The sequence below is a fragment of the Nerophis ophidion genome, linkage group LG13 (assembly GCF_033978795.1).
Source record: "Nerophis ophidion isolate RoL-2023_Sa linkage group LG13, RoL_Noph_v1.0, whole genome shotgun sequence".
Taxonomy (NCBI): domain Eukaryota; kingdom Metazoa; phylum Chordata; class Actinopteri; order Syngnathiformes; family Syngnathidae; genus Nerophis; species Nerophis ophidion.
The window spans coordinates 31,435,354-31,460,073 of record NC_084623.1 but is presented as its reverse complement, the minus strand read 5'-3'; the positions used below and the strand labels follow the sequence as shown (position 1 = coordinate 31,460,073).

Sequence of the window (24,720 nt, the reverse complement as noted above, 5' to 3'; positions counted from 1 at the left end):
CTTCAGTTGTTCAACAGTCCGGGTCTTTGCTGTCGTATTTTCGATTCATAATGCGCCACACATTTTCAATGGGACACAGGCGGGCCAGGAAAGTACCCACACTCTTTTTTTACGAAGCCACGCTGTTGCAACATGTGCTGAATGTGGTTTGGCATTGTCTTGCTGAAATAAGCAGGGGCGTCCATGAAAATTACGGCGCTTGGATGGCAGCATATGTTGTTCCAAAACCCGTATGTAGCTTTCAGCATTAATGGTGCCTTCACAGATGTGTAAGTTACCCATGCCTTAGGCACTAAGGCCCCCCATACCATCACAGATGCTGGCTTTTGAACTTTGCGTCGATAACAGTCTGGATGGTTCATTTCCCCTTTGGTCCGGATGACACAATGTCAAATATTTCCAAAAACAATTTGAAATGTGGACTCGTCAGACCACAGAACACTTTTCCACTTTGCATCAGTCCATCTTAGATGACCTCGGGCAGAGAAGCTGGCGGCGTTTCTGGATGTTGTTGATAAATGGCTTTCGCTTTGCATAATAGAGCTTTAACTTGTACTTGCAGATGCAGCGACGAACTGTATTTAGTGACAGTGGTTTTCTGAAGTGTTCCTGAGCCCATGTGGTGATATCCTTTAGAGATTGATGTCGGTTTTTTGATACAGTGCCGTTTGAGGGATCGAAGGTCACGGTCATGTTGGTTTCCAGCCATGCAGCTTATGTGGAGTGATTGCTCTAGATTTTATGAACATTTTGATATTATGGACCGTAGATGTTGAAATCCCTAAATTTCTTGCAATTGCACTTTGAGAAACGTTGTTCTTAAACTGTTTGACTATTTGCTCACGCAGTTGTGGACAAAGGGGTGTACCTCGCCCCATCCTTTCTTGTGAAAGGCTGAGCATTTTTTGGGAAGCTGTTTTTATACCCAATCATGGCACCCACCTGTTCCCAATTAGCCTGCATACCTGTGGGATGTTTCAAATAAGTGTTTGATGAGCATTCCTCAACTTTATCAGTATTTATTGCCACCTTTCCCATCTCTTTGTCACATGTTGCTGGCATCAAATTCTAAAGTTAATGATTATTTGCACAAAAAAATGTTTCAGTTTCAACATCAAATATGTTGTTTTTGTAGCATATTCAACAGAATATGGGTTGATAATTAAATGCAAATCATTGTATTCTATTTATATTTAAATCCAACACAATTTCCCAATTCATATGGAAACGGGGTTTATACTACTACCATAGTTTGGGAATAACTGATGTAATGTTGGCACATAGAAATGAAAATGCATGCAATAAGACAAGTGTCAATTAGATTTATTGTAAAAAAGCCTTTATTGAGACAGAAAAATGTATCATAAAACGACAGGAAATTACATTCAAACTTGATAACCAGTGATTCATACTGCATTGAACTGAGACGTCTCGCTCCAAAGTACTCAAAAATGTTAGATGTTGCTGAAAACTTATTGCCCTGAAGAATATTAGAGCTCTACAAAAACACAAACCTCTATCCTTTTCACATTCTCTTGTGTACACCAGCGCACAATAGCAAAATGCAGCATCTTAAACATTATTGTGGATCGTGTGAACGGGGAAGTGGGAGCACTTTGAGCAGAGTAGGAAATGTGGTTACTCTTTGGCTTCCAGGTCTTTTATTTTGTTGTCCAAAAAAAACTAAATGATTGCATTTAGTATCACAAAAATGTCCGGTTTGAGCTTTAACAATATTAAGTATATTACTTCCTTATATAATTTCATATTTATAAAGAAAAAACAAACATTTAAAAGTTCACATTGAGTGAAAAAGCTTGATTATAGTTATGTTACATACCTCATTGCCTATAAAAGTTGTATACAATTGAGCGCTTGCGCATGTTAACTGCTTTGCTCTCGTGAGGTCATCAAACACTGGTGCCAATACATCATAATAACAATAAAGGTGCCGCAAAAGGCAACGACGACAAAAAAAATACATGCAAAAACATTAAAGCAACAGTCAGTCAAAAGAATTCACATTATGGCTAGATGACAGATCAAACAAAAGACATGGAGATGATCTGGCTGACTTTTTTTGTTCCTTGCAGGAACATTTTGGGGGGCATTAGTGTTTATGTTGGGCCACAGTTGACACATGAAGAAATGAAAACGATTTGTTTTCCTCGCACAGTCTCTGCACACAGTCGTATTAAAGCAGCAAGTTGTATGCATCCACATTACTCTAAGGGCAATTCTTGTAGCCAATACCTTCAAAGAATGTATGCTACTATCATGACTCATGTAACACACCACAACAGAAAGCAACAGAGGTTGATTCACAGTGGAAGAGCCATGAACACAGGCCACATTTCCAAAGTGGCTTGGGTTTACTGATATGATCTAACCAAATTCACAGTACCAGCCACAAATTTGAATACACTTTCTCATTCCACAGGATGCAGAAGTGTTTCAAAACTTGACTGATCCTATACAATACATTTGTACAACCAAACTGCTGATGGATCTGCCACATGTTCTGCAATGCCATGTGCTAATCAACATTAAAAGGAAAAAGTGACAGTGCCGTGGTGGCCTGAATACCGCTTTAAAATATCTACGGGGACATTTCCAAACATAAAGCTAGAATAAAACTTGCTCACATCATCTCACCGACAAGGGAAATAAACAAAAAAACAGATTACCAAAAAGGCTCTTTGTACTTAAGTGCAACAGCCATTTCAAGTCCGAGGAAAATATTAAGACTGTTCAAGTGTGTGTACTGTATGAATTATAGTCTCAGAAAAAGCTTAAAGATATGAATACTTGAAAGGTGATTGATAAAGACATTTTTAAGATAAGAGGAGAAAGGAAAAAAGAAAGTTGACCATGGGGAATTAATTGCCCAACCCCAGCACACCATCCTTTTTACAATTACAAAAATAAATATATACAAAATAACATCTGTGACTGTGTGCTAGGCATTTGAGCATGTTTAAAATCAAAATATTATTTATGGGCTTCATACATCTTACAAAAAGAGGTAATTAAAAAAACAATACACTGACAAAGTGATGTATGTTTCTGTGATGCAGGGGGCGCAGCAATTGCTAAAAAACAATTAGATGATTTTGTAAGACAAATAGTCACGAAGCGGTGTGGGAATGGCCAAAGACTCCACCTGCTGCGTGGTAATCACCCGCCGGAGCGCCATCCTGCACAAGTGCTGCAGGGTGGCAGTGCTACGAGGACACTCCCATAAGTGCACACTGCCGTCCCGAGTCCTGCAAAGTTCATGAAATGGTTTTGAGAACGCAAAAGATGTAATCTACCATTAGCAAAGAATGTGTCTGTCGAAAGGGAAAGTGGAAATGTGGCCCACACGTCTTACCCAGCAGCAAGGACACTTCCTTCGGGAGAAAAGGCACAGCAAAGGCCGTTCGACAAAGAGGCGATAGCCTGTGGAGCTCTTTCTTCAATACTCCAGAAACGGACAAGTCTAAGTAGAGAGGGAGGAAACACAATCATCACAATAATCAGAGAGCGATTAAGTGGTGGTTGGAGTGTGCCAGGATGTATGGAAGTAGGTGGTGAAAGAACAGTAACCAGATACAAGTAAAGGGTAGGCATATGAAGTATTACACAGTTGGACTCTCACAGTGTATTATAACAGGACAAAAATGACTCGCCAACGCGTGGGATTCTTTGTTAGGGCACTCCATAAGCGGAACAACATCTTGTGAACAAGAACCCAAGAACCCAAGGTACCTTACCCCCTTACACTAGGGGAAACATCTCCTCCCCAACCTGGAGATGGCACTCTAAATTCAAGCTCTATTCTACAACTTAAACTACACAAAAAATGAGTAAAACATGTGTTACTGTCTGCTGGTGAGGGAGAGGAATGCCCATTGTTTATTGAATCTGTTTAAGACTCTGGTCAGAAACCAGGTATCTCGCAGGCCGTTGGACTTTGTTAGGCATGCCGTTGGCGATAAGTAAGGACTGTGTTTTTAGGCGAAAACCTAATCCCACAAAAAAGAGATACCACTGTTTCAAATTGTGGTCTTTAAAACTCGTTGAAGATGTACGTTGTATGATCACTCCACTCTGGGGAAAAAGAACGCTTTAAATTAATGTTTAACGGCCCTAATTAATGCCCTTAATGAGTGATTTGAAAACCATCAAATCAAGCAGTCAAAAAGCACTTTATCGGAATTGGGCAGTAAGACTTGTCCAGAGTGTACCACCTACCGCTCGAATGCAGCTGAGATAGGCTGCAGCACCCCCCGCGATCCCGAAAGGAACAAGTGGTAGGAAATGGATGGATGAATGGACCTGCAGTGTAAAAGCCTGCCTTTGTTGGTTGTTCCTCCTTTTAGTTTTCTAGCACACATGCAATAAATCCTGCTTAAATCAGCAGATCTACCAGGAAAAATAGCATTAAATTCCCTTTTTTTCATTATTTTGTGTAACTTCCCCTCCTTTTCACCCTAACAACAGCTCAGTGCTTGGTCAGCCAGCAGTCCTCTTGACAAATAGTAACCTTGTGACAGCCATGTGACCTATCCAAACAAAGCCACTCACTGTAGCTGCTCTGTGCGCTCAAGTCCCATTTAAGAGTCATGACTCCAGACTGTAATAACAACAAACAGAAGAGCTTTTCTGCTGCGTATTGAGGTTACATGGAAGCACTGTAGGGAACAAAATACAAGCTTTGTTGACAGGACTAACTTGAACAAGTCGTGCCAAGTGTCGTACTAAAACTACTAGTTTATGTTTTTGCACGCATGCTGTAAAGTACTATCTCTGAATCACGTTACAGCTAAGAGAAGCAGCAACCTTGGACAGATATCAAAGCACAGGATAATAATCAGCATTCTGAATGATAATTACTGGACTGTGGAACATAAACACAACCTAACCCAAAAATAGCTTTATTAGTTGGTTTATACAGTCCAACTTTATTAATCCCACCCATATTAGTTTTTAATGTTTTTTTCCCCAATCATAGGAAATGCCACCTGCAAAGCTGTTTTTGTTTCTTATCTGATCTTACTCAAACGTTTGTCTGGAGCCAGTTCTGGTTGCTGATAAACCATTAACTGGGTCACGGGACATTAATGCGACACAAACAATGAAAAAGAGTGACATTAAAAAAAACAACTTTTAAGTAGAAAAACAGAGTTTGAAGTGAATAAGCCATTTCTCCATCTTATCCGTTTTTCTATTAAAGCTGCACGTGATTGGTCAAAAAGTGTGGTACCGTATGAGTCAATACAGGAAAAAAGAGGGCAGGAGACGTTAGACACTCAACTCAGCTGTGAGTATACCAACAGGGGCAAGGAAGACAAGAGAGTAAGAATGTCGCTACAGAATTAGAGACTACACGTTGGAAAGGTGAGGAAAATGAACAGCAGGAAACAAAAGGAGGAGGCACTTTGTGTTTCTGAAAGTCAATCTTTATCAAAGACTAGCAACAATTGTAAGCTTGATGCTGCTTTGTCATTTACTTTGTAGATTTGATATTTTGTTGTGCAATGTTTTTGATGTTTCAGTGTAAGCTGTTGGAAATGGACAAAGTCTTTGCTACAAAAACAAGCTAGAAGATACAAAAACAAACTGTTTGAGCATAAAAATAATAAACATTTGACATACCATATTTTACATAAAAAAATATTTTACACATTTTGACAAGAAATATTAAAAAATGTTCTTTTTTTCCTCTTTATATACTGTATATGGGTCATATTATTATATCCATCCATCCATCCATTCTTACCGCTTATTCCCTTTGGGGTCGCGGGGGGCCATATTATTATACTATATTATAATTGTTTTCTACATTCAAAACACTTCCTTGTGGTCCATGCAACATGTAATGGTGCTTCTTTGGTCAAAAATTTTGCATAGATTATGTTTGCAGACCGTTTTAAGCCCCTTTCTGACCGTCCCTTCAGGATGGGCAGTTTTGTGGGCTCCTCTTTTGACAACGTCTTTTCCCCGTCAGCCATTTTGTAGTTTTTAGCACTTCCATAGCGAGTCTACTGACAGATACAAGTTTGAACAATGCGCTACTTTGTATTAGAAATGACAACAGCAATTGACGCATGCGCCAGACAGTCCACCCCACAACCAGAGTACGAAAAAAAGAAGGAACCCATTAACCACGCCGTCGGACCAAAACGGCGGACCAACGCAAACCTCCATCACATACGGAGCCATCACAATTGAAAAAACTCCACAAATTGTTCAAATTCCTGATGACGCAAGGAATTAAATCAATATTATGTGATAAATATCTCCTTATTGCCTCCATTGATTGATTTCAAACCCTCGGGACCCACACAGATCCCAAATACACAAAAACAGATACCAATAGGCAAGAAAAGCTGATTCCACCCATAAATTCTCTTTGAATAATGTCATACGAACAATAAACAAAGAGACTACATTGACATTTACGATTCAGTTCAATCCAATTTGTTCAATTGTCATGTGTTTACATTCTAGATAACATCCAACGTTTTTATGAAAATGTAAAACAATTGGTTGATATGTACAAGGCGGAAAGAAAAAAATAATCAATCAATTTTCAAATCAAGCAACTACAAAAATCTGATGAACCATTTAGTAGCCAAAAGAGCTGACCCAAAATAGAGATAGAATTCCCATCACAGTAACTGGGATGCTTGATGATGGACAACTTACCTGTCATCAGCAATGCTTGCAATGTGGCGGCCATCAGGGCAGAAGCTCACAGAGCGTACCCAGCGGTCGTTTGAACCCCCAGCAAAAATCAGTGATGGAGGAGGAAAGAGGTGGCTGGAAAAAGATGAGTTTGATTAACACAATAAGGAACAACAACATTCATTCGTAAAGTTTTAGAAAGAGCCTTGTGTTAAATGTGCACACGCTGCAACAGAGCTCTCTCATGACAACATCCCCATTTATTAGGAAGATTGTGATGTTCTACGAACTTTAGTTGTGCTTCTGATTATTGAGAATATTGTTCATGTTAACAAGAAGCAACTAAGGAAGTGTAGATTCTTAGTTATCCAGAATATTGCTAAACAGCAAGTGTTCTTTCAAAGCAACTGGAGTCTTGTTCGCTTCTCCAGTTTAGAGCGGGCATTCCAGTCATTCCAATTCTATCTTTACCAGTTTAGATCAGAAGAAACCTTTTGGGTGACAGGGGAAATATCTGCAGCAAACAAGAACAGTCCAGTCGTCTCGATTCAACCCTTGCTGATAAAGAAAAAGCATGGTTAAAGTTAATTGACTTTTGTGGTAATGTCAACTAGAACATTCCAGTCAAATAATTAATGTGTCCGCTGCTGTTCACTTTTTATGGTGAGGTGTGTCAAACAGTATTTTTGAGGAAAGCATGTTTTTGGTATTTGTGACGCCCCTCTACTGATTGGGCTTCAACTGTTTGGGAGGAGGTTAAAAACACATCATGTAACCATCCAAGTTTTAAGATGATTGAACTGGATGGATGGATGGATGGATATAGATAGATAGATAGATAGATAGATAGATAGATAGATAGATAGATAGATAGATAGATAGATAGATAGATAGATAGATAGATAGATAGATAGATAGATAGATAGATAGATAGATAGATAGATAGATAGATAGAAAGAACTTTATTTAGTCAGTATTTCAGCAATTACCTAATTTACCCTTTTTTACAAAAGGTTTAGACGAAAGACACAGCTTGTTCAGTTTTCAGAGATTTGTGTACGCGACTGCCCTGAAGCACTTTACCAAGTTTGGTAATGGTAAGAGGTTAGTGGTGAATTGAATGTAAAAAAAAAATGTCACTTGAGCATATTTCAGTTTTTAAAAGTGCATTAACTATACAGTGTTTTACATTTGACTAAAAGTCATTTTCTATAGCAGAAGAAGTCGATAGGGCGGTACAGTGGAGCCCATTTAAATCGCCCTGTTTATGTTGACTATACATCAGTATCGAGCAACTCAAGTCCTGGTCCTGTATGCTCATTTTATCACTAAAGCGTGCTCGCTTAAGTAGACGTGATGATCACGGTTACTTATGTCAATATACATTAAGGGTTACTTTGATGAAAAATGGGGCAGTTTATGTTAATGTGTAGTAGTAGTGGTATTGTTAGCTTTATAATAAGCAGCAAGCAATGTTACCCAACAGTAACATTATTACCGTCTAGTTGGAGACCATTAAAACATGCACAATGGGACTTACTGTTCAGTGCACAAGAGTAACACTATTACTGTCTCATTACAGCACATATTGGAACCAGACAGTTTACATGTTTAATGCAAAGTAAATTTCAACATAATACCGTGGTAGTATGAACATGAACCTGGACTCCACCACAGCAACTAAACTGTTGTCACTTCAAAAACCCTTCATTGTCACCCATTTTTCTTATGTCTCTAAATGTGCAAGGACTGTAATGGCTATTTTTGGTTACTTCGACAACCGCTTTTGTTAACGTGAGTGAGCCAGTCCAAGGGGTGTCGACTTAAAATGGGTACATACGACAAGCATATAATATTAGGCCAATGTGTGGTCTTCGTTTAAAATTCAATGCATGCTTCTAAATATTAAAATGGTTGTGTTTGTTCACATGTAAAACATTCCTGCAACTCACCTAATAATGTAAACCAGTAATTCGCAAACTGTGGTACATTTACCACTAGTCTGAGCCGTGTAAAGAGAGAGTATGGCCAAATAAAGGAGAGGTGTCATCTTTGCTACCAATGATGTGTGCGACTGTGCCCAGATGCATTCAATTGCAGTCGTTCGGACGCTAGTTTTCCTGACGAAATCAACCAAAATAATTCGGCGAAATATAGTTCTAAACATACGCCAGCTCATGAACTTAATAAAACATGCTTTATTGCTTGAAAGTATAATTTTGGGGAATTTTAATGGCTGTATTTGATGCACTGTGGTGCTACACATTTATGCAGTCTTAAAAGCCTACTGAAACGAGATTTTCTTATTTAAACGGGGATAGCAGGTCCATTCTATGTGTCATACTTGATCATTTCGCGATATTGCCATATTTTTGCAGAAAGGATTTAGTAGAGAACATTGACGATAAAGTTCGCAACTTTTGGTGCTGATAAAAAAAGCCTTGCCTTTACCGTAAGTCGCAGACGATGACGTCACAAGGGTGAGGGCTCCTCACGTCCTCACATTGTTTATAATGGGAGCCTCCAGCAGCAAGAGCTATTTGGACCGAGAAAACGACAATTTCCCCATTAATTTGAGCGAGGATGAAAGATTTGTGGATGATGATATTGATAGCGAAGGACTAGGAAAAGAAAAAAAAAAAGGCAATTGCATTGGGACGGATTCAGATGTTTTTAGACACATCTACTAGGATAATTCTGGGAAATCTCTTATCTTTCCATTGTGTTGCTAGTGTTTTAGTGAGATTAAATAGTACCTGATAGTCGGAGGGGTGTGTCCACGAGTGTCTTGAGGCCAGTCTCTGAGGGAAGTCGACGTCAGCTGCAAGGACGGCGCAAGGACGGCGCAAGCTCACCTGATCTACGGTAAGGAGGCGACTTTTTACCACAATTTTCTCACCGAAACCTGCCGGTTGACAAGTGGTCGGGAACCATGTTCGCTTGACCGCTGTGATCCTTACTAAAGCTTCACCTCCGGGAATTTTAAACAAGGAATCACCGTGTGTTTGTGTGGCTAAAAGCAAAAGCTTCCCAACTCCATCTTTCTACTTTGACTTCTCCATTATTAATTGAACAAATTGCAAATGATTCAGCATCACAGATTTCCAGAATACTGTTTAATTGCGCGATGAAAAGAGACTACTTTTAGCCGCAAATGGTGCTGCGCTAATATTTTCTGACAGTCCGTGGCATCACGCGTCATCATTCCGCTACGTTTTAACAAGAAACTCCGCAGGAAATTTAAAATTGCAATTTAGTGAACTAAACCGGCCGTACTGGCATGTGTTACAATGTTAATATTTCAACATTGATATAGAAACTATCAGACTGCGTAGTCTGTAGTAGTGGGTTTCAGTAGGCCTTTAAGTCACCAGGTGGCTCTCTAATACACTGCCGCAGGCATGTACGTCAGACAATACACAAGGATCAAAACATCCTCATTAGTTTTGAACCAACAACTCAACTTGTATTTTAATGTTGGTAGTTATGGTTGGTTATTACCTGGAAAATCCAGTGTTTCCCAAGGTGGTACTTGGCCAAAAAAGTTTGAGAACACTAGTGTTAACTATTGTCATAAACTGACAAGTTATGTAATATATGTCTTACCCCAGCTCTAGAAGGATGGTGGCCTTGTGGTGGTCCCACACAATGACCCGGGTGTCATAGGAGGCAGTGGCCAAAAGTGCCCCATCTGGTGAAAACTCACAACACACCACATCATTGTGGTGCCCCTCCAACTTTCTGATCAACGTGAATTTATCCATGTTCCATAAGAACACCTGCAACATGAAGAAAAGATTGTTCAAATACATGGAATGATAAAAACAGTATTGACGTACTATTTTGCCCCTAACTCTAGTGTCTGCACATACATAGATTAACAATTAAATTAGAATGAAATGAAGATTATTCACTTATGTTTAGTAATAATGTACAAATAACTTATGACCAAGAATACACAAAAAATAAGGCTATATGTCAAATTACAATACATTTATAACAGTCACTTCTTCAGACTACAACATGGCTATCATTTGAAATTAAAATATCATTAACTGTATACATTTCATTGATCAAAATCCAATATGATACAAAAGAACTTCTATTCATTTAACAAACAAAGAGAAAATGAAATAAGTAGTAACTTAAGGTAACATATTGTTACTCCACTGGTTTCCCCTTTCAGAGTTTTAGTTCTCTCTGTTTACAATAGGCTCGCACCTCCGGCAGAAGCCTACGAAGAGAGACAGATACTGCAAGAGAAAAAAATATTTTATGGCCAAAGGGTTGACACCTCTGGCAAAAGCATTAAGCAAACACACACACACACACACACACACACACACACACACACACACACACACACACACACAAGATGTTGACAACACAACTTTTTCCCCCTTTCAATAACAAGCTATGACCTGCATTTATTAGTCTTTGCTTGGGGAAAATGTTTAATGATACAATTATGTAATATACAACTTCTGCCCCTCATCTTGTTTGTCTTTTTGGACATTTTCCGTGATAGGTGTGGCTTATTGAGACTGCTGGTATATAAATAAATAACAATAAACATTTTTAAAGAAAATAAAAAATGTTACATATAAATATAATATTTAATTATTATTTTTGTTACTTGAAATGTTAGGTTTCTTCTTTTTGCATTTGAAATTAATTCTGATTGAATTAATCGTTTTAAATTAAATGAATGGCAATTGGTCAGTTTTAAAAAGGATAAGGAATATTAATTAAAGGAGAGATCTAAGAAAAAAGTTTAATCTGATGTATTGGTACACCTCAATTGCAAAAACAAAAACGTAAAAAGTCTCACAGAGAAAAATGTATGTCAAAAACCGCACACTTCACATAAGTGCAAGGTAGGTCTATATTTGGCTGTGTTCACACTTTGCAGGTTACTTGGTTAAGTATGAATGCTATCACACCAACCCATTGTTTGGAATATCTGCATTTGATCAGAAAGAGGGTAGGATAAAAAAAAAAAATGTTTTAATGTTTACCTGATATCCACCCCAGCCGCTGCTAGTCTTTTGCCTGAAGCAGCAACACCAGTATGCTAATGTTACCTTCAAACACTACTATTATTACCCGATTTTCCATGGGCCACGAAAATACAATAATCGAGGCCATCGCGACTTCTCTTTTGTCGAGTTACGTACGCACTCACCGGTTACAAGTGGCTTCTTTAGGTGCTCAAAGTGAACCACACAATGTTATTATAATGCAATGTAAACATCGGACTGAAACTGTTATTTGTATTAATTATATTTGTAATAGAATTTTGTAAGATGACAGTTCATGTGGTGCACGTTCATTATAAAGAAAAGACGGCAGCCATTTGTTTAGAAATCTCTTCACACACCTTTGGTTTGATGGTAAACATGCCGAACTAAACACTAAGCAAACCGGATCAAATGTACACAGGTTCTACCGGATCAAATGCACCCAGGTCCCACAACTGTGAACACAGCCTTAGCACTACATTGGACAGTAATCACAAAAGACCTGGTTGCTGCCAATTCTGAAGTGTTTAGGCTTACGCAAGTGGCATAGAAGTCTATTAGAAAAAACATCTCTCCAAATGAGAATCTAGCATGCGTAGATGGTGAACCTACTATTTAGAATTAAAGGTGGGATGTTGAAGTGGATTTAGGAGATATGTGGTGGTAAGAGGGTGGACAGAGGGAATAATTAATGATTTTTTTTTTGATGAAATTAATAAAATAAATAGAAGAACTGCGACAGCAGAGGTAGACAGACATGGAGCAGCACCTACGTAGAGAATGACCTTGCGGGTCAGGTGCCAAGCTGCCCCTGGCCAGGCCTTTGGGCAATGTGCATCCCTGGTTTGCACCGGCTGCGCAAAATGTCAGCGCGGCGCTCCCCTCAAAATCAATCACACACTGAGCTCTGCCACCACCTGTGACAGGGAGAGCAAGACACACACACTGTAGGGACACAAAGCCTGTCAAAACTACCACTATATCTACTACTATTTTTGATTTGGTTCTATTGAGAATTGCAGTCAATTTTTTGTAATGGCCAGTCTTAGAACTCTTTGTTAAACAAGTTTTAACAAAAATGGAACCTTAATATTATAAAATCATAGTCAGTCAGTCATAGGCAAGCATTTTAACAGAGTTTGCTTCAGGTTTTAGTTTAAACTACCTCCATACGTTTCAGTTTCCCACACTTCAATTGAAACCAAATTGTATGGAGGTATTGTGTCGCCAGATATTAAACAACAGTAAAAACAGTTTGTTTGAAGCTCTGCATACTTCAGGACACAAAATTAATTTCCCCAACAGTAGACAATATCAAACAAGATTTAGATGCAGGTCACTTCATTTATGACTCAGAGAATAGTCGTTTCTTGTGTTAAAAAGAGATAGTGCAAGATGTTTTTTTAAATTCAACTTCCTAAGTTCATTGAGCATAACCACTAATAGGCAGTAGCACACAAAAGATAGCAAATCAATTCAATCAAACTACATTTGGAGGAACTTGTATACGTACAGCTTTGCCTGTTCCAACAGAACACAGAGTGGATGAGTCGGGGGAAAAGGCGCTGCAGTAGACCCAGTTCTGATGACCTCGCAAAACTTTGACCATGTTGCCTAAAGAAAAGCAAACATAATTTTGCTCTATTATTTTCTAATTCATACAGTGTCAGCATAAATACATCATTCTGTTGCTTTAAATGAACCTCAGAATTGCAGTCAAGAATATAAAGAGGAAAATAAGAGATACCATGCTGAAATAAAATGTCATTTAAATTAACATAATCAGTCATGAAATGTAATAAACAAAATAAAACTAATGGTAGGTTTAACAGTGTGAAAAATCGACTGAGAAAAATAACAATAAATAAAGTCATGAACTAGTTTGTATTATTTATTGAGGGAAGTTAAGTAGTTGATCACCAAACATGTGACTTTAGCTAAGTTCATACTGCAGAGTATGATACCTAATTCAGATTTTTTTGTTGCATGCCATCTTTTAATGCAGTCGTTTACATTACAAATATAATGTATTTCTAATGAGGACAAAATGGGTCCCTGAACTGACATGCATGCGCAAACGTCATGCCATCACACGCGCTGCATTGTGTTTACATTAGTCAAGGATTTTTGTTCGTCCAAACTTCTAAAGTAAATATTTTTCTAACCAAATTATTGGCAGACAAAAATACCTAAAACTTGGTTGAATCAGTAATTTTACTTTATTGTCCAGTCTGATAAGACTTTTTCCACTTGCATTTCTGCCCCGTTAATCAAACTTTTGTGTTAAACCAAGGAAGTCAATCGGTCCACAGTCACCTCATCTCAAAAAAAGAATAATGTATTTCAAGTTACAGCAGTACATACCGTCATCTTTGAGGTCCCACACGCGGAGGGTTTTGTCTCTGGATGCAGAGACCAGCATGAGGCTGCCATCTGGAGCAAAGGTCAAGTCTCGTACTACATCAGAATGATCCATTAGATTCAGCAACAGTTTTCCTGCAAAACAGGATCCAAAGTCAGTGATTCTCACTCATCTCAGTTGACAATTAATTGTATTAATTCATAATTGAATAACTTCATTTTATTCCAACATGTACAAATACGCAATTTAATCTATAGAAGATGTAGCCTTTTTTTTTTAAAGCATGGGAGTCAAGTATATACAGTATAAACATATCAGAGAAAAAAGGCTAACAGTGGAACACGTTTATGTCTACAGCCCTCTGGCTGACTGACGTAAACATAATAGAAAATAGCCATTGCTTGCACATTTGCATGTGACTTTGGCCAGAGACACAAGGAAAATTGGCATTAATAAAGCATTTCTGAACCTATAGCAGTTTGTTGACAGTTTTCTTCAATTTGTGCAAATTTTATTTAGATACTTTTGTTTTCACAAGTTTTATATTATCTAACACGGCGGGGGACGGCGAGGGCAAAGTTAGGAGAGTAGCTGTGCCAGTAATCTGAGGGTTACTGGTTCAATCCCCACCTTCGACCATCCTAGTCACGTCTGTTGTGTCCTTAAGCAAAACACTTCACCCTTGCTTCTGATGGGACCTGGTTAGCGCCTTGGATGGCAGCTCCCGCCATAAGTGTGTGAATGTGTGTGTGAATGGTTGAATGTGGAAATAGTGTCAAAGCGCTTTGAGTTCCTTAAAAAAAAAGGTAGAAAAGCGCTATACAAGTATAACCATTTACCATTTAATAGAGATGCTGCAATAATTGTATTGTATGTATTGTCCACAATAACAATAGAGCTTTTTTACACATGCATATCTTTTTTTCTGGTAGTTAACAATCCAAAGAAAAATAAACGGGCATATTCTGTTACAACTATTGCCATGATTTTATTTTAAAACTAATTTGGACCGAAAAGGAAGTCTTTATGCAATTTGTTAATGCTGTGCAAAAAGACAGGAGTTAAGCTGTTGTCATTTTACGCTGCTTAGCGATGGTGAGGAAGTTTACAACACTATAACCAGGTCGACATAGACAGATTTTTTAACAGAAAGTGTCTTTTTAGGGCTCAGATTTTATGTTGACAATAGTGGTTGACCAGGAGGGACATTCTTCAGTGATAAAAAGTCGTGGACCAGGACATGAGAGGTTGGTAGACAGACAGTTGATAACATAAACAGTCAACTCAAATGGTTTCCACTGGATTACTGACATTAACAATGCAAATTATAATCAGAAGGGCTTTTTGAAGAGTAAAATTATTATTTAAATTTTTTTCTTACCAGTGTAAACGTCCCAGATCTTAATGCGACCATTGTTGAGGCCAGTTGCCAGCAACAATTGGTCTTGGCCAAATTTGAACCGGTGCCATTCAATGTTAACACAGCGGCTCTGCTTCTCAGGCACAGATGAGCCGAAGGCCAAACCCCAGACAATGTCGCCGCAGTCAATTGTGTGCTCTCGGGGATCGCCACCTGTCTGTATGAACTGGCTTCCATCACTGTTTTGACGGGAAAAGCGTCGAGGGCTTAAAGCATTGGTGCCTTCCCCAGCCTGGCCCAAAGAACTGAATGAGAAAGTAAAGATGTTCAATGAGATAAATAGCACTGTGGTAATTATGAAAGTAAAGTATATATCTCTCTGGCCGTTTGTAAAAATACATAGCAGTTTTAGGAAATGATTCATAATTATTGTTATACTTATCTATGAAATTTAATTATCAAAATTTCAGTCCAAGGATTAACGGCCAAAAATATATGATATATACAATATAACAGAGTCAAACTTGCCTATAGAGACCACTCAAGAGAAACCGCTAAGTGGCCACAATATTCGGGTTGCCATAACAATCTCACACATTGAACATTATGGAGGAAAGTAAAACACAATTTATATCGTAGCAAGTTCATCCTTAACAATTTAATAACAACAACAACTGACCCCTAAACTCCAAATAGTACGTTTGCACTGTTGTTGTGGCGCCAATTCTATAATTTTAACTGAATAAAAAATTGGCGTCAGTGGAAAGTGAACTAATTACAATGACTAATTACATTTATCAAACTTAATTGTTACTAAATGAAACTTAAAGGTGAAACTTGTGAATTACAATGTAAGTGTTATATTTGGACTGGAAATGTTGGAAACACTCCTTAAGTTTGATGTTTTAAGGTGATACTTACGAATTTTTCAGACATTTTGTCCAGGGAATAAGCCTGACAATACGATGCCCCTGAGACCAAGCAAAGTAAGAACCATTGGGAGCAAAGGCTACGGTCCACGCCTCACGCCCCGACTTCTGGTCAAAAGGAGCCGCAGGCACCAGGAGCTCACCAATGAACTTAGCCTTACCTGTAAACACAAATGCATGGATAATCAATTAATGAAACGGACCTACAAAAAACTTTTACATGTAATTTGCTTAGTCAGCACAATCCTTGAAAAATCCCATCACACAGAAGTCACCTCTTTCTATAGAGATGACATGCGTCAATATTAATGTTTACCCTACCACTATATTAAAAGATCAAAGTTTGGGGGATGTATGGATAGAAACCCTGTTTCCATATGAGTTGGGAAATTGTGTTAGATGTAAATATAAACGGAATAACATGATTTGCAAATCATTTTCAACCCATATTCAGTTGAATATGCTACAAAGAAAACATATTTGATGTTCAAACTGATAAACATGTTTTTGTGTGCAAATAACCATTAACTTTAGAATTTGATGCCAGCAAAACGTGACAAAGAAGTTGGGAAAGCTGGCAATAAATACTGATAAATTTGAGGAATGCTCATCAAACACTTATTTGGAACATCCCACAAGTGTGCAGGCTAATTGGGAACAGGTGGGTGCCATGATTGGGTATAAAAACAGCTTCCCAAAAAATGCTCAGTCTTTAACAAGAAAGGCTAGGGCGAGGTACACCCCTTTGTCCACAACTTCGTGAGCAAATAGTCAAACAGTTTAAGAACGTTTCTCAAAGTAAAATTGCAAGAAATTTAGGGATTTCAACATCGATGGACCATAATATCATCAAAAGGTTCAGAAAATCTGGAGAAATCACTACAATGAAAGCGGCATGGCTGGAAACCAACATTGAATGACCGTGACCTTCGATCCCTCAGACGGCACAGTATCAAAAACCGACATCAATCTCTAAAGGGTATCACCACATGGGCTCAGGAACACTTCAGAAAACCACTGTCACTAAATACAGTTCATTGCTACATCTGTAAGTGCAAGTTAAAGCTCTACTATGCAAAGCAAAAGCCAATAATCAACATCTAGAAACGCCACCGGCTTCTCTGGGCCCGAAATCATCTAAGATGGACTGATGCAAAGTGGAAAAGTGTTCTGTGGTCTGACGAGTCCATATTTCAAATTGTTTTTGGAAATATTCGACATTGTGTCATCCGGACCAAAGGGGAAGCGAACCATCCAGACTGTTATCGACGCAAAGTTCAAAAACCAGCATCAGTGATGGTATGGGGTTGCATTAGTGCACAAGGCATGGGTAACTTACACATCTGTGAAGGCACCATTAATGCTGAAAGGTACATACAGGTTTTGGAACAACATATGCTGCCACCCAAGCGCATCCTTTTTCATGGACGTCCCTGTGTATTTCAGCAAGACGATGCCAAGCCACATTCAGCATGTGTTACAAAAGCGTGGCTTCGTAAAAAAAAGAGTGCGGGTACTTTCCTGGCCCGCCTGCAGTCCAGACCTGTCTCACATCGAAAATGTGTGGCGCATTATGAAGCGTAAAATAAGACAGCGGAGACTCCGGACTGTTGAACGACTGAAACTACATAAAACAAGAATGGAAAAGAATTCCAATTTCAAAGCTTCAACAATTAGTTTCCACAGTTCCCAAACATTTATTTAGTGTTAGTAAAAGAAAAGTTGATTTAACACAGTGGTAAACATGCTCTTTCCCAACTACTTTGGCACATGTTGCAGCCAAGAAATTGTAAGTTAATTATTTGCAAAAAATCAATAAATGTTATGAGTTTGAACATCAAATATCTTGTCTTTGTAGTGCATTTAATTGAATATGAGTTGAAAAGGATTTGCAAATCATTGTATTCCGTTTGTATTTACATTTAACACAATTTCCCAACTAGTATGGAAACGGGGTTTGTATATCGCTAGATCTAAAGAGAAGCAATTAAAGAGAACTGTAACTGTCAGGTTGTGCTGTACATGTTGATGTTTAGAATTCTGTTAATGCACAATAAAAGTGGTTACTACTGAGAGTTAAGACCTATAAAAACAGGAGCGTTAAAAGAGCATCAGTGTACTTGCATCTCTGTCGGGACACTAGGATATCTTTTATATAATCCTGATTTTGTTCTTTCATTAAACAAACAAAATAAACTAAACGGCTTGATATAATTTATCTTATTTAAAAGACATGATGTAATTTCTGTCTCTAGATTGTTATTTTTACAAGAGATTTGTTGAGTCAAAGTTTGTGAAATGTCATTATAAAGGAACCATTGTAATACAGAAAACATCATTAAGTATATTGTATACAGTACTATTGGTTTAGGCAAAATAGGGTAATCCATAACTTACATTACAGTATTTCACAAATTTTGCTAACTAGTGTTTATTTGTAAAATGCATCCAGTGGCTTTACAGTAAAAGAAGCATATTGTGTTCATACAATACATGCAATGTGATTTCTAATTTGAGGGAAGAACTACCGCACATATTCGTCGGTATTGGAAATTAAGTACTGTACAGTATTATATATATATTTTTCGGATATGGGTAAAAAAGCTAATATCAAACAGCTTTAGTTAGCAGCCATATAATAAAAATAAAACGAATAGCTCCCATTTCCTTACTTTGTTTTTTGGGAGTAGTAGCACAATACGAAGGTCCTGCAGTCCTGGGTTCAAATCCAGGCTCGGGATCTTTCTGTGTGGAGTTTGCATGTTCTCCCCGTGAATGCGTGGGTTCCCTCCGGGTACTCCGGCTTTCTCCCACCTCCAAAGACATGCACCTGGGGATAGGTTGATTGGCAACACTAAATTGGCCCTAGTGTGTGAATGTGAGTGTGAATGTTGTCTGTCTATCTGTGTTGGCCCTGCGATGAGGTGGCGACTTGTCCAGGGTGTACCCTGCCTTCCGCCCGATTGTAGCTGAGATAGGCGCCAGCGCCCCCCGCAACCCCAAAAGGGAATAAGCGGTAGGAAATGGATGGATGGATGGATAGCTCAATCATAGGGGTGCCAAACTTGTTTTCACTGAGGGCCAGGTTGATGTTATGGCTGCCTTCACCGTTTAACCGTGAATCCATCCATCCATTTTCTACCGCTTATTCCCTTTGGGGTTGCAGGGGGCACTGGTGCCTCTCAGCTACAATCGGGCGGAAGGCGGTGTACACCCTGGACAAGTCGCCATCTCATCGCAGGGCCAACAAAGATAGACAACATTCACACACTAGGGCCAATTTAGTGTTGCCAATCAACCTATCCTCAGGTGCATGTCTTTGATGGTGGGAGGAAGCCGGAGTACCAGAAGGGAACCCACGCATTCAAGGGGAGAACATGCAAACTCCACACAGAAAGATCCCGAGCCCGGGATTGAACCCTGACTACTCAGGACCTTCGTATTGTGAGGCAGACGCACTAACCCTTCTGCCACCGTGAAGCCCTTAACCGTGAATAATTTTTGAATATAAATGTATTGAATATTTTGCCGCAAATAACTGGCCGTCACAATTTTGCTTTAAAATTTTAAAAAGTTTTTACAGCATATTATTGTAAATGGAAAAAATTGTATATTAGTTTTTTACAGTAAAATTCTGGCAACTGAGCTGCCAAGTTTTCTACTGAAAAATATATTCCCATTTGTATAGTGTACAACTTGATGGATAACTTCCTCTAAAAATTAAGCATATTATATTTTTACTTAAACTAAAAATATATGATAGTACAATATTTGTTCCATTATTAGATAATATTAAAGTTTAAAAGATATGGAATAGCATTTCTGTCAAAATGGAAAAAAACTAATACATTTAGTAGGAAAATATAATACTGACGTCAGGTGCCAAATCTGACCCCTCGGCCTTGAGTTTGACACCTGTACAAATTCTCAAAAACTTTTTTCCACCATGTACCAACTCAAAGAACATTTGGCTCTCCAAGTACCACCATAACAACCAACAATAAAATACAGCAGCGTAGCATGCCTAAGTTTTCATTAAAAACAAGGCAGTGGTTTTATTTAACAAGTATATTTAATATTTTTGGCCACTGTAACATTGCACAGAGTTTGAACAGTAACACTTTGTTTGAACATAGGATACAAAACACTGTACTTTAACCAAGTATTTATTTGGCATACCACGACATGCTGTCTACATGCCACAATTTGAGATTCACTGCGCTATCTCGGTGACTCTAAAACTGCAGTACGTGTAGCAGGAGTGGTACACCAAAGAATCACTTAAAGTAAACAACTTTTATATCCCATACTCAAACATAGTGTTACTGTTTAAACTGTGTGTAATATTACAGTGGCCACAAATAATATAGGACTGCATTGTTTAAATATATGCTTAGGCCTAGTATGCTACTGTATATTGATGTTGATCGTTATGGTGGTACTTGGAGAGCCAAGTTTTGGTGCTTGGTGAAAAAAGTTTGAGAACCACTACTCTAAGGCTACGTCTATACTAAGCCGGATAACCCCTTAAACAAATAATTATTTAGCCTAAGCCCCGTTTCAGCCACACTAGACTATCGTTTAAGGTCCCCCTCCTTGGATAATTTTTTAAACAGGTAAGTGCGTCTATTTCTTGACTCTCCGGCTCTCAGCTTTGTATGGACTCATTGGTCGTTTACAAACTAAGTTCGGAGAAGAAGTGACGCCAGGAAGTGACGCCAGAAAGAACGCACAACAGCCAGCTTCATAATAAAGCGATTTTGTAACTCGGAGCTAACCACTGGAAATATGAAGGCAAGTCATACAAACATGCCTGTGTTTCTCCTTCCGTCTGTACAGACGCTCGTATAAATCACATATGAATACCTTAAGAGATGACAATTGCAGCTATTTCGGATACAACACTTCTCAGACGGCAAGAGAACTTTCGAATGTCTGAGTAAGCTGTGATTCTACGTAGCAAAAAACTTTATCCATTTGACGAAGGAGAGACAACGAGAATGCGAGCTCCCATGGATGTGAGAAAAAAGGTAGCATGTGCTTTGTATTACCTGGCCGTCGAGGGAAGACTACGGAAGACCGCAAATGCTTTGGAACTGGCAAAGCAGACCCTCAGTTATTGTCCGCCATGTATGTCGCGGGCTCAAGGTCTAGGTCCAGAGTATATAAAGTTCCCAAAAATTAATGGACAATGAAGGTGAAGGCAAAAGAGTGAGAAGTGTCCTGACCAGATATCTATATACAGAGATTGGTTTATGTAAAATGTTCTTTGTCACATTGTTCTTTAACATGTTCATTAAAGATTTCATTAATTTATGATGGCTCAGGTGTGTTTCACTACAATAGGGCCCCACAGCACACTGGATTCCAGTTAATTGAAATACCACAACACTGGATATTGTTCAGATAAGTTAAATTTAAGAACTTGTAAGACTCTTGAACACATCATAATTATCCCCTCAATTCCCCCCCAAAATGGATTAACTCGCTGGAATATAAGGACAGTATAATATACATCCATAAACGTGGATGCATATGCAAAAGTGCAATATATCTATCTGTACAGTAATCTATTTATTTATATCTGCACCTTATTGCATTTTTATCCTGCACTACCATGAGCTAATGAAACAAAATTTTGTACTGTAAAGTTCAAATTTGAATGACAATAGAAAGGAAGTCTAAGTCTTAAGTCTTGTACACAAACGACACTGGAGATGACTATGACGTGCGCATTTTCCACGCATGTGTATTAGGTCTCGTTGCGCAGGCAGACGGAGGGGTTCTTAAACGGTGGAATTGTTGTGTGTGGACATGGATAAGGTTAGGTGGGATTTACACTCGATAAAGTGTAAACGGGGCATAATACTGATGAAGGTTGGAGACATCTCAACAAGACAATAGTTATGTCGCTGTCGTCGTTTTACACTGATTGGCAATAATGATAAATACTACAACAATACTACAATTGCGATTTTAAAATAAATTACCCCTCTCGTCTTGAATGTTTTGACGACGTCGACTTAAGTGGGGCATTTTAAGTAGTAACCCCATGAACTGAGACTTCATGACTTGCCTTCATATTTCCAGTGGTTAGCTCAGAGTTACAAAATCGCTCTATTATGAAGCTGGCTGTGGTACGTTCTGACGTCAATTCCTCTCTGAACTTAGTTTGTGAACAATCAATGAGTCCTATTCACCTACTCAGTGGCCTAGTGCAGTGGTTCTCAAACTTTTTTCAGTGATGTTCACCCTGTGAAACATTTTTTAATTCAAGTACCCCTAATCAGAGCAAAGCATTTTTGGTTGAAAAAAAAAGAGATTAAGAAGTAAAATACAGCACTATATCCTCAGTTTCTGACTTATTAAACTGTATAAAAGTGCAAATTATTGCTCATTTGTAGTGGTCTTTCTTGAAAGATTTGGAAAAAAAGATATAAAAATAACTACAAACTTGTTGAAAAATAAACAAGTGATTCAATTGTAAATAAAGATGTCTACACATAGAAGTAATCATCAACTCAAAGTGCCCTCTGGAGATTGTAATGAAGTAATCATCAACTCAAAGTGCCCTCTTTGGGGATTGTAATGTTTTAATAGAGATCCATCTGGATTCATGAACTTAATTCTAAACATTTCTTCACAAAAAAAGAAATCTTTAACATCAATATTTATGGAACATGTCCATAAAAAAATCTAGCTGTCAACACTGAATATTGCATTGTTACATTTCTTTCCACAGTTTATGAACATACATTCATATTTTGTTGAAGTATTATTTAATAAATATATTTATGAAGGATTTTTGAATTGTTGCTATTTTTAAAAAAATCTCACATACCCCTTAGCATACCTTCAAGAACCCCCAGGGGTACGCATACCCCCATTTGAGAACCACTGGCCTAGTGGTTAGAGTGTCCGCCCTGAGATCGGTAGGTTGGGAGTTCAACCGAGTCATTCCAAAGACTATATAAAAAAAAAAATGAGACCCATTACAACCCTGCTTGGCACTCAGCATTAAGGGTTGGAATTGGGGTTAAATCACCATAAATGATTCCCCGGGCGCGGCACCGATGCTGCCCACAGCTCCCCTCACTTCCCAGGGGGTGATCAAGGGGATGGGTCAAATGCAGAGGACAAATTTCACCACACCTTGTGTGTGTGTGTGTCAATCATTGGTACTTTAACTTTAACTTGGAAGAGTTGATAAACGAGTTGTTGACATAAGCAAACCGACTTTACCAGGTTCCAGTGTGTTTTGCCGACAGCATATCAAACTCTTATCTATACTTTATATTAGATCTAATTTTACTAAACGTGTTCTTTTTTAAAGCTTGGTTTATCAAGGCACAAAGTATTAGTACGTTTGACAATCTGACTGGGGGGAGTTAGGGCCCAAAAAGTTCTAAAGCAAGAAGCTACCGCGGCCGAAAGCATGTTAACTATAAAAAAAAAAATTAAAAGGAGAGCAACCTGAGTAAAGTGTAAAATCTAGATATATGGTATCGTAATTGTTCGGTTAATCGTCAATACAATTGCAATGGAACATCAACGTTTGAGTAGTCTACGTAGGAAATGAGGCGAGCAATCACTTGACACCCGTGTGGGGGAGGGACACGTTCCACACTGCGACACAAATGTTTTAATTCACAACAATTTTTATTTTATATTACTTTAAATCAACGACCGAAATGAACACATGAGCAGCAATGGACGCACGGTATTATCCCAAGTGGGACGTGTGGCACTATGCCACATGAATGCGTCCTACTTAATCAAAAAAATTGACGTCAAAAATAACGCAGCGTTTGCTAAAATAAACCATATAAAAACGACACACCTTATCTAGTAAACAATGACGACCTTCACGGCTCACTTCCACTGATCATAGCCTATTTACGGAAGCCCTCCGTCGGTTAGCGTGGTATGTTTCATGGAGACACGAGCCTTTAAAACCACAGTAAACGTAGAATTGTACTTACCTATATCATTTTCGTATATACTGTCTGGGAAGCTTGCCATCTAAATAAAAGCAGAGGCCAAGAAGTAAAGCCAAGCACCGACGGAAGAACACGGATTAATTGTAGAGCGAAGTGCGGATGTAGAAAGCGTCGTTTCCCCACTTTCAATGTCCGCTATCGTCAAAAAAGATCCCTGCGCGTCCTACGTGCAAAAACAGTCTTTGCAGAACCTTCACTTGTATCTCACGATGTCTCCTTTTCTTGAATCGTGAACTGGACTCCAATAGTACACGGTCGGTTATACTCTGTCGAGTTAAACTGTTTTACGTGGCGCTGTCCAAATCACAGTGTACAATTTTTTAATGGCTTCCTCTAACAGTAAATCGAGCTGTTTTCATTCGAGGGAGGATCCTAT

General features: G+C 38.5%; 1 protein-coding gene and 1 long non-coding RNA gene across 2 annotated transcripts in view; one reads left to right on the top strand and one right to left on the bottom strand.

Annotated features, from left to right (window-relative positions):
- The window catches only part of LOC133564945 (uncharacterized), an 83,223-nt gene that overhangs the window by 42,735 nt on the left and 15,768 nt on the right, over positions 1-24,720 (top strand). The window lies entirely within an intron of this gene.
- Positions 1,323-24,720, bottom strand: wsb1 (WD repeat and SOCS box containing 1). The gene is made up of 9 exons (XM_061918774.1): positions 24,327-24,720; positions 16,337-16,505; positions 15,437-15,720; positions 14,058-14,189; positions 13,207-13,307; positions 10,279-10,451; positions 6,694-6,807; positions 3,374-3,481; positions 1,323-3,266 (listed from the first exon to the last, which is right to left on the bottom strand). The coding sequence occupies exons 1-9, from the start codon at positions 24,364-24,366 to the stop codon at positions 3,104-3,106; spliced, it is 1,284 nt and encodes a 427-aa protein (XP_061774758.1). The 5' UTR covers positions 24,367-24,720; the 3' UTR covers positions 1,323-3,103.

Coding starts and splice junctions, on each gene's coding strand:
- wsb1 (XM_061918774.1), bottom strand. CDS start 24,366: ATGGCAAGCTTCCCAGACAGTATATACGAAAATGATATAG. Junction 13,308..14,057: donor GTGGGACCTCAAAGATGACG/GTATGTACTGCT, acceptor GCTTTTCTTTAG/GCAACATGGTCAAAGTTTTG. Junction 6,808..10,278: donor ACCATCCTTCTAGAGCTGGG/GTAAGACATATA, acceptor ATCTTTTTCCAG/CCACCTCTTTCCTCCTCCAT.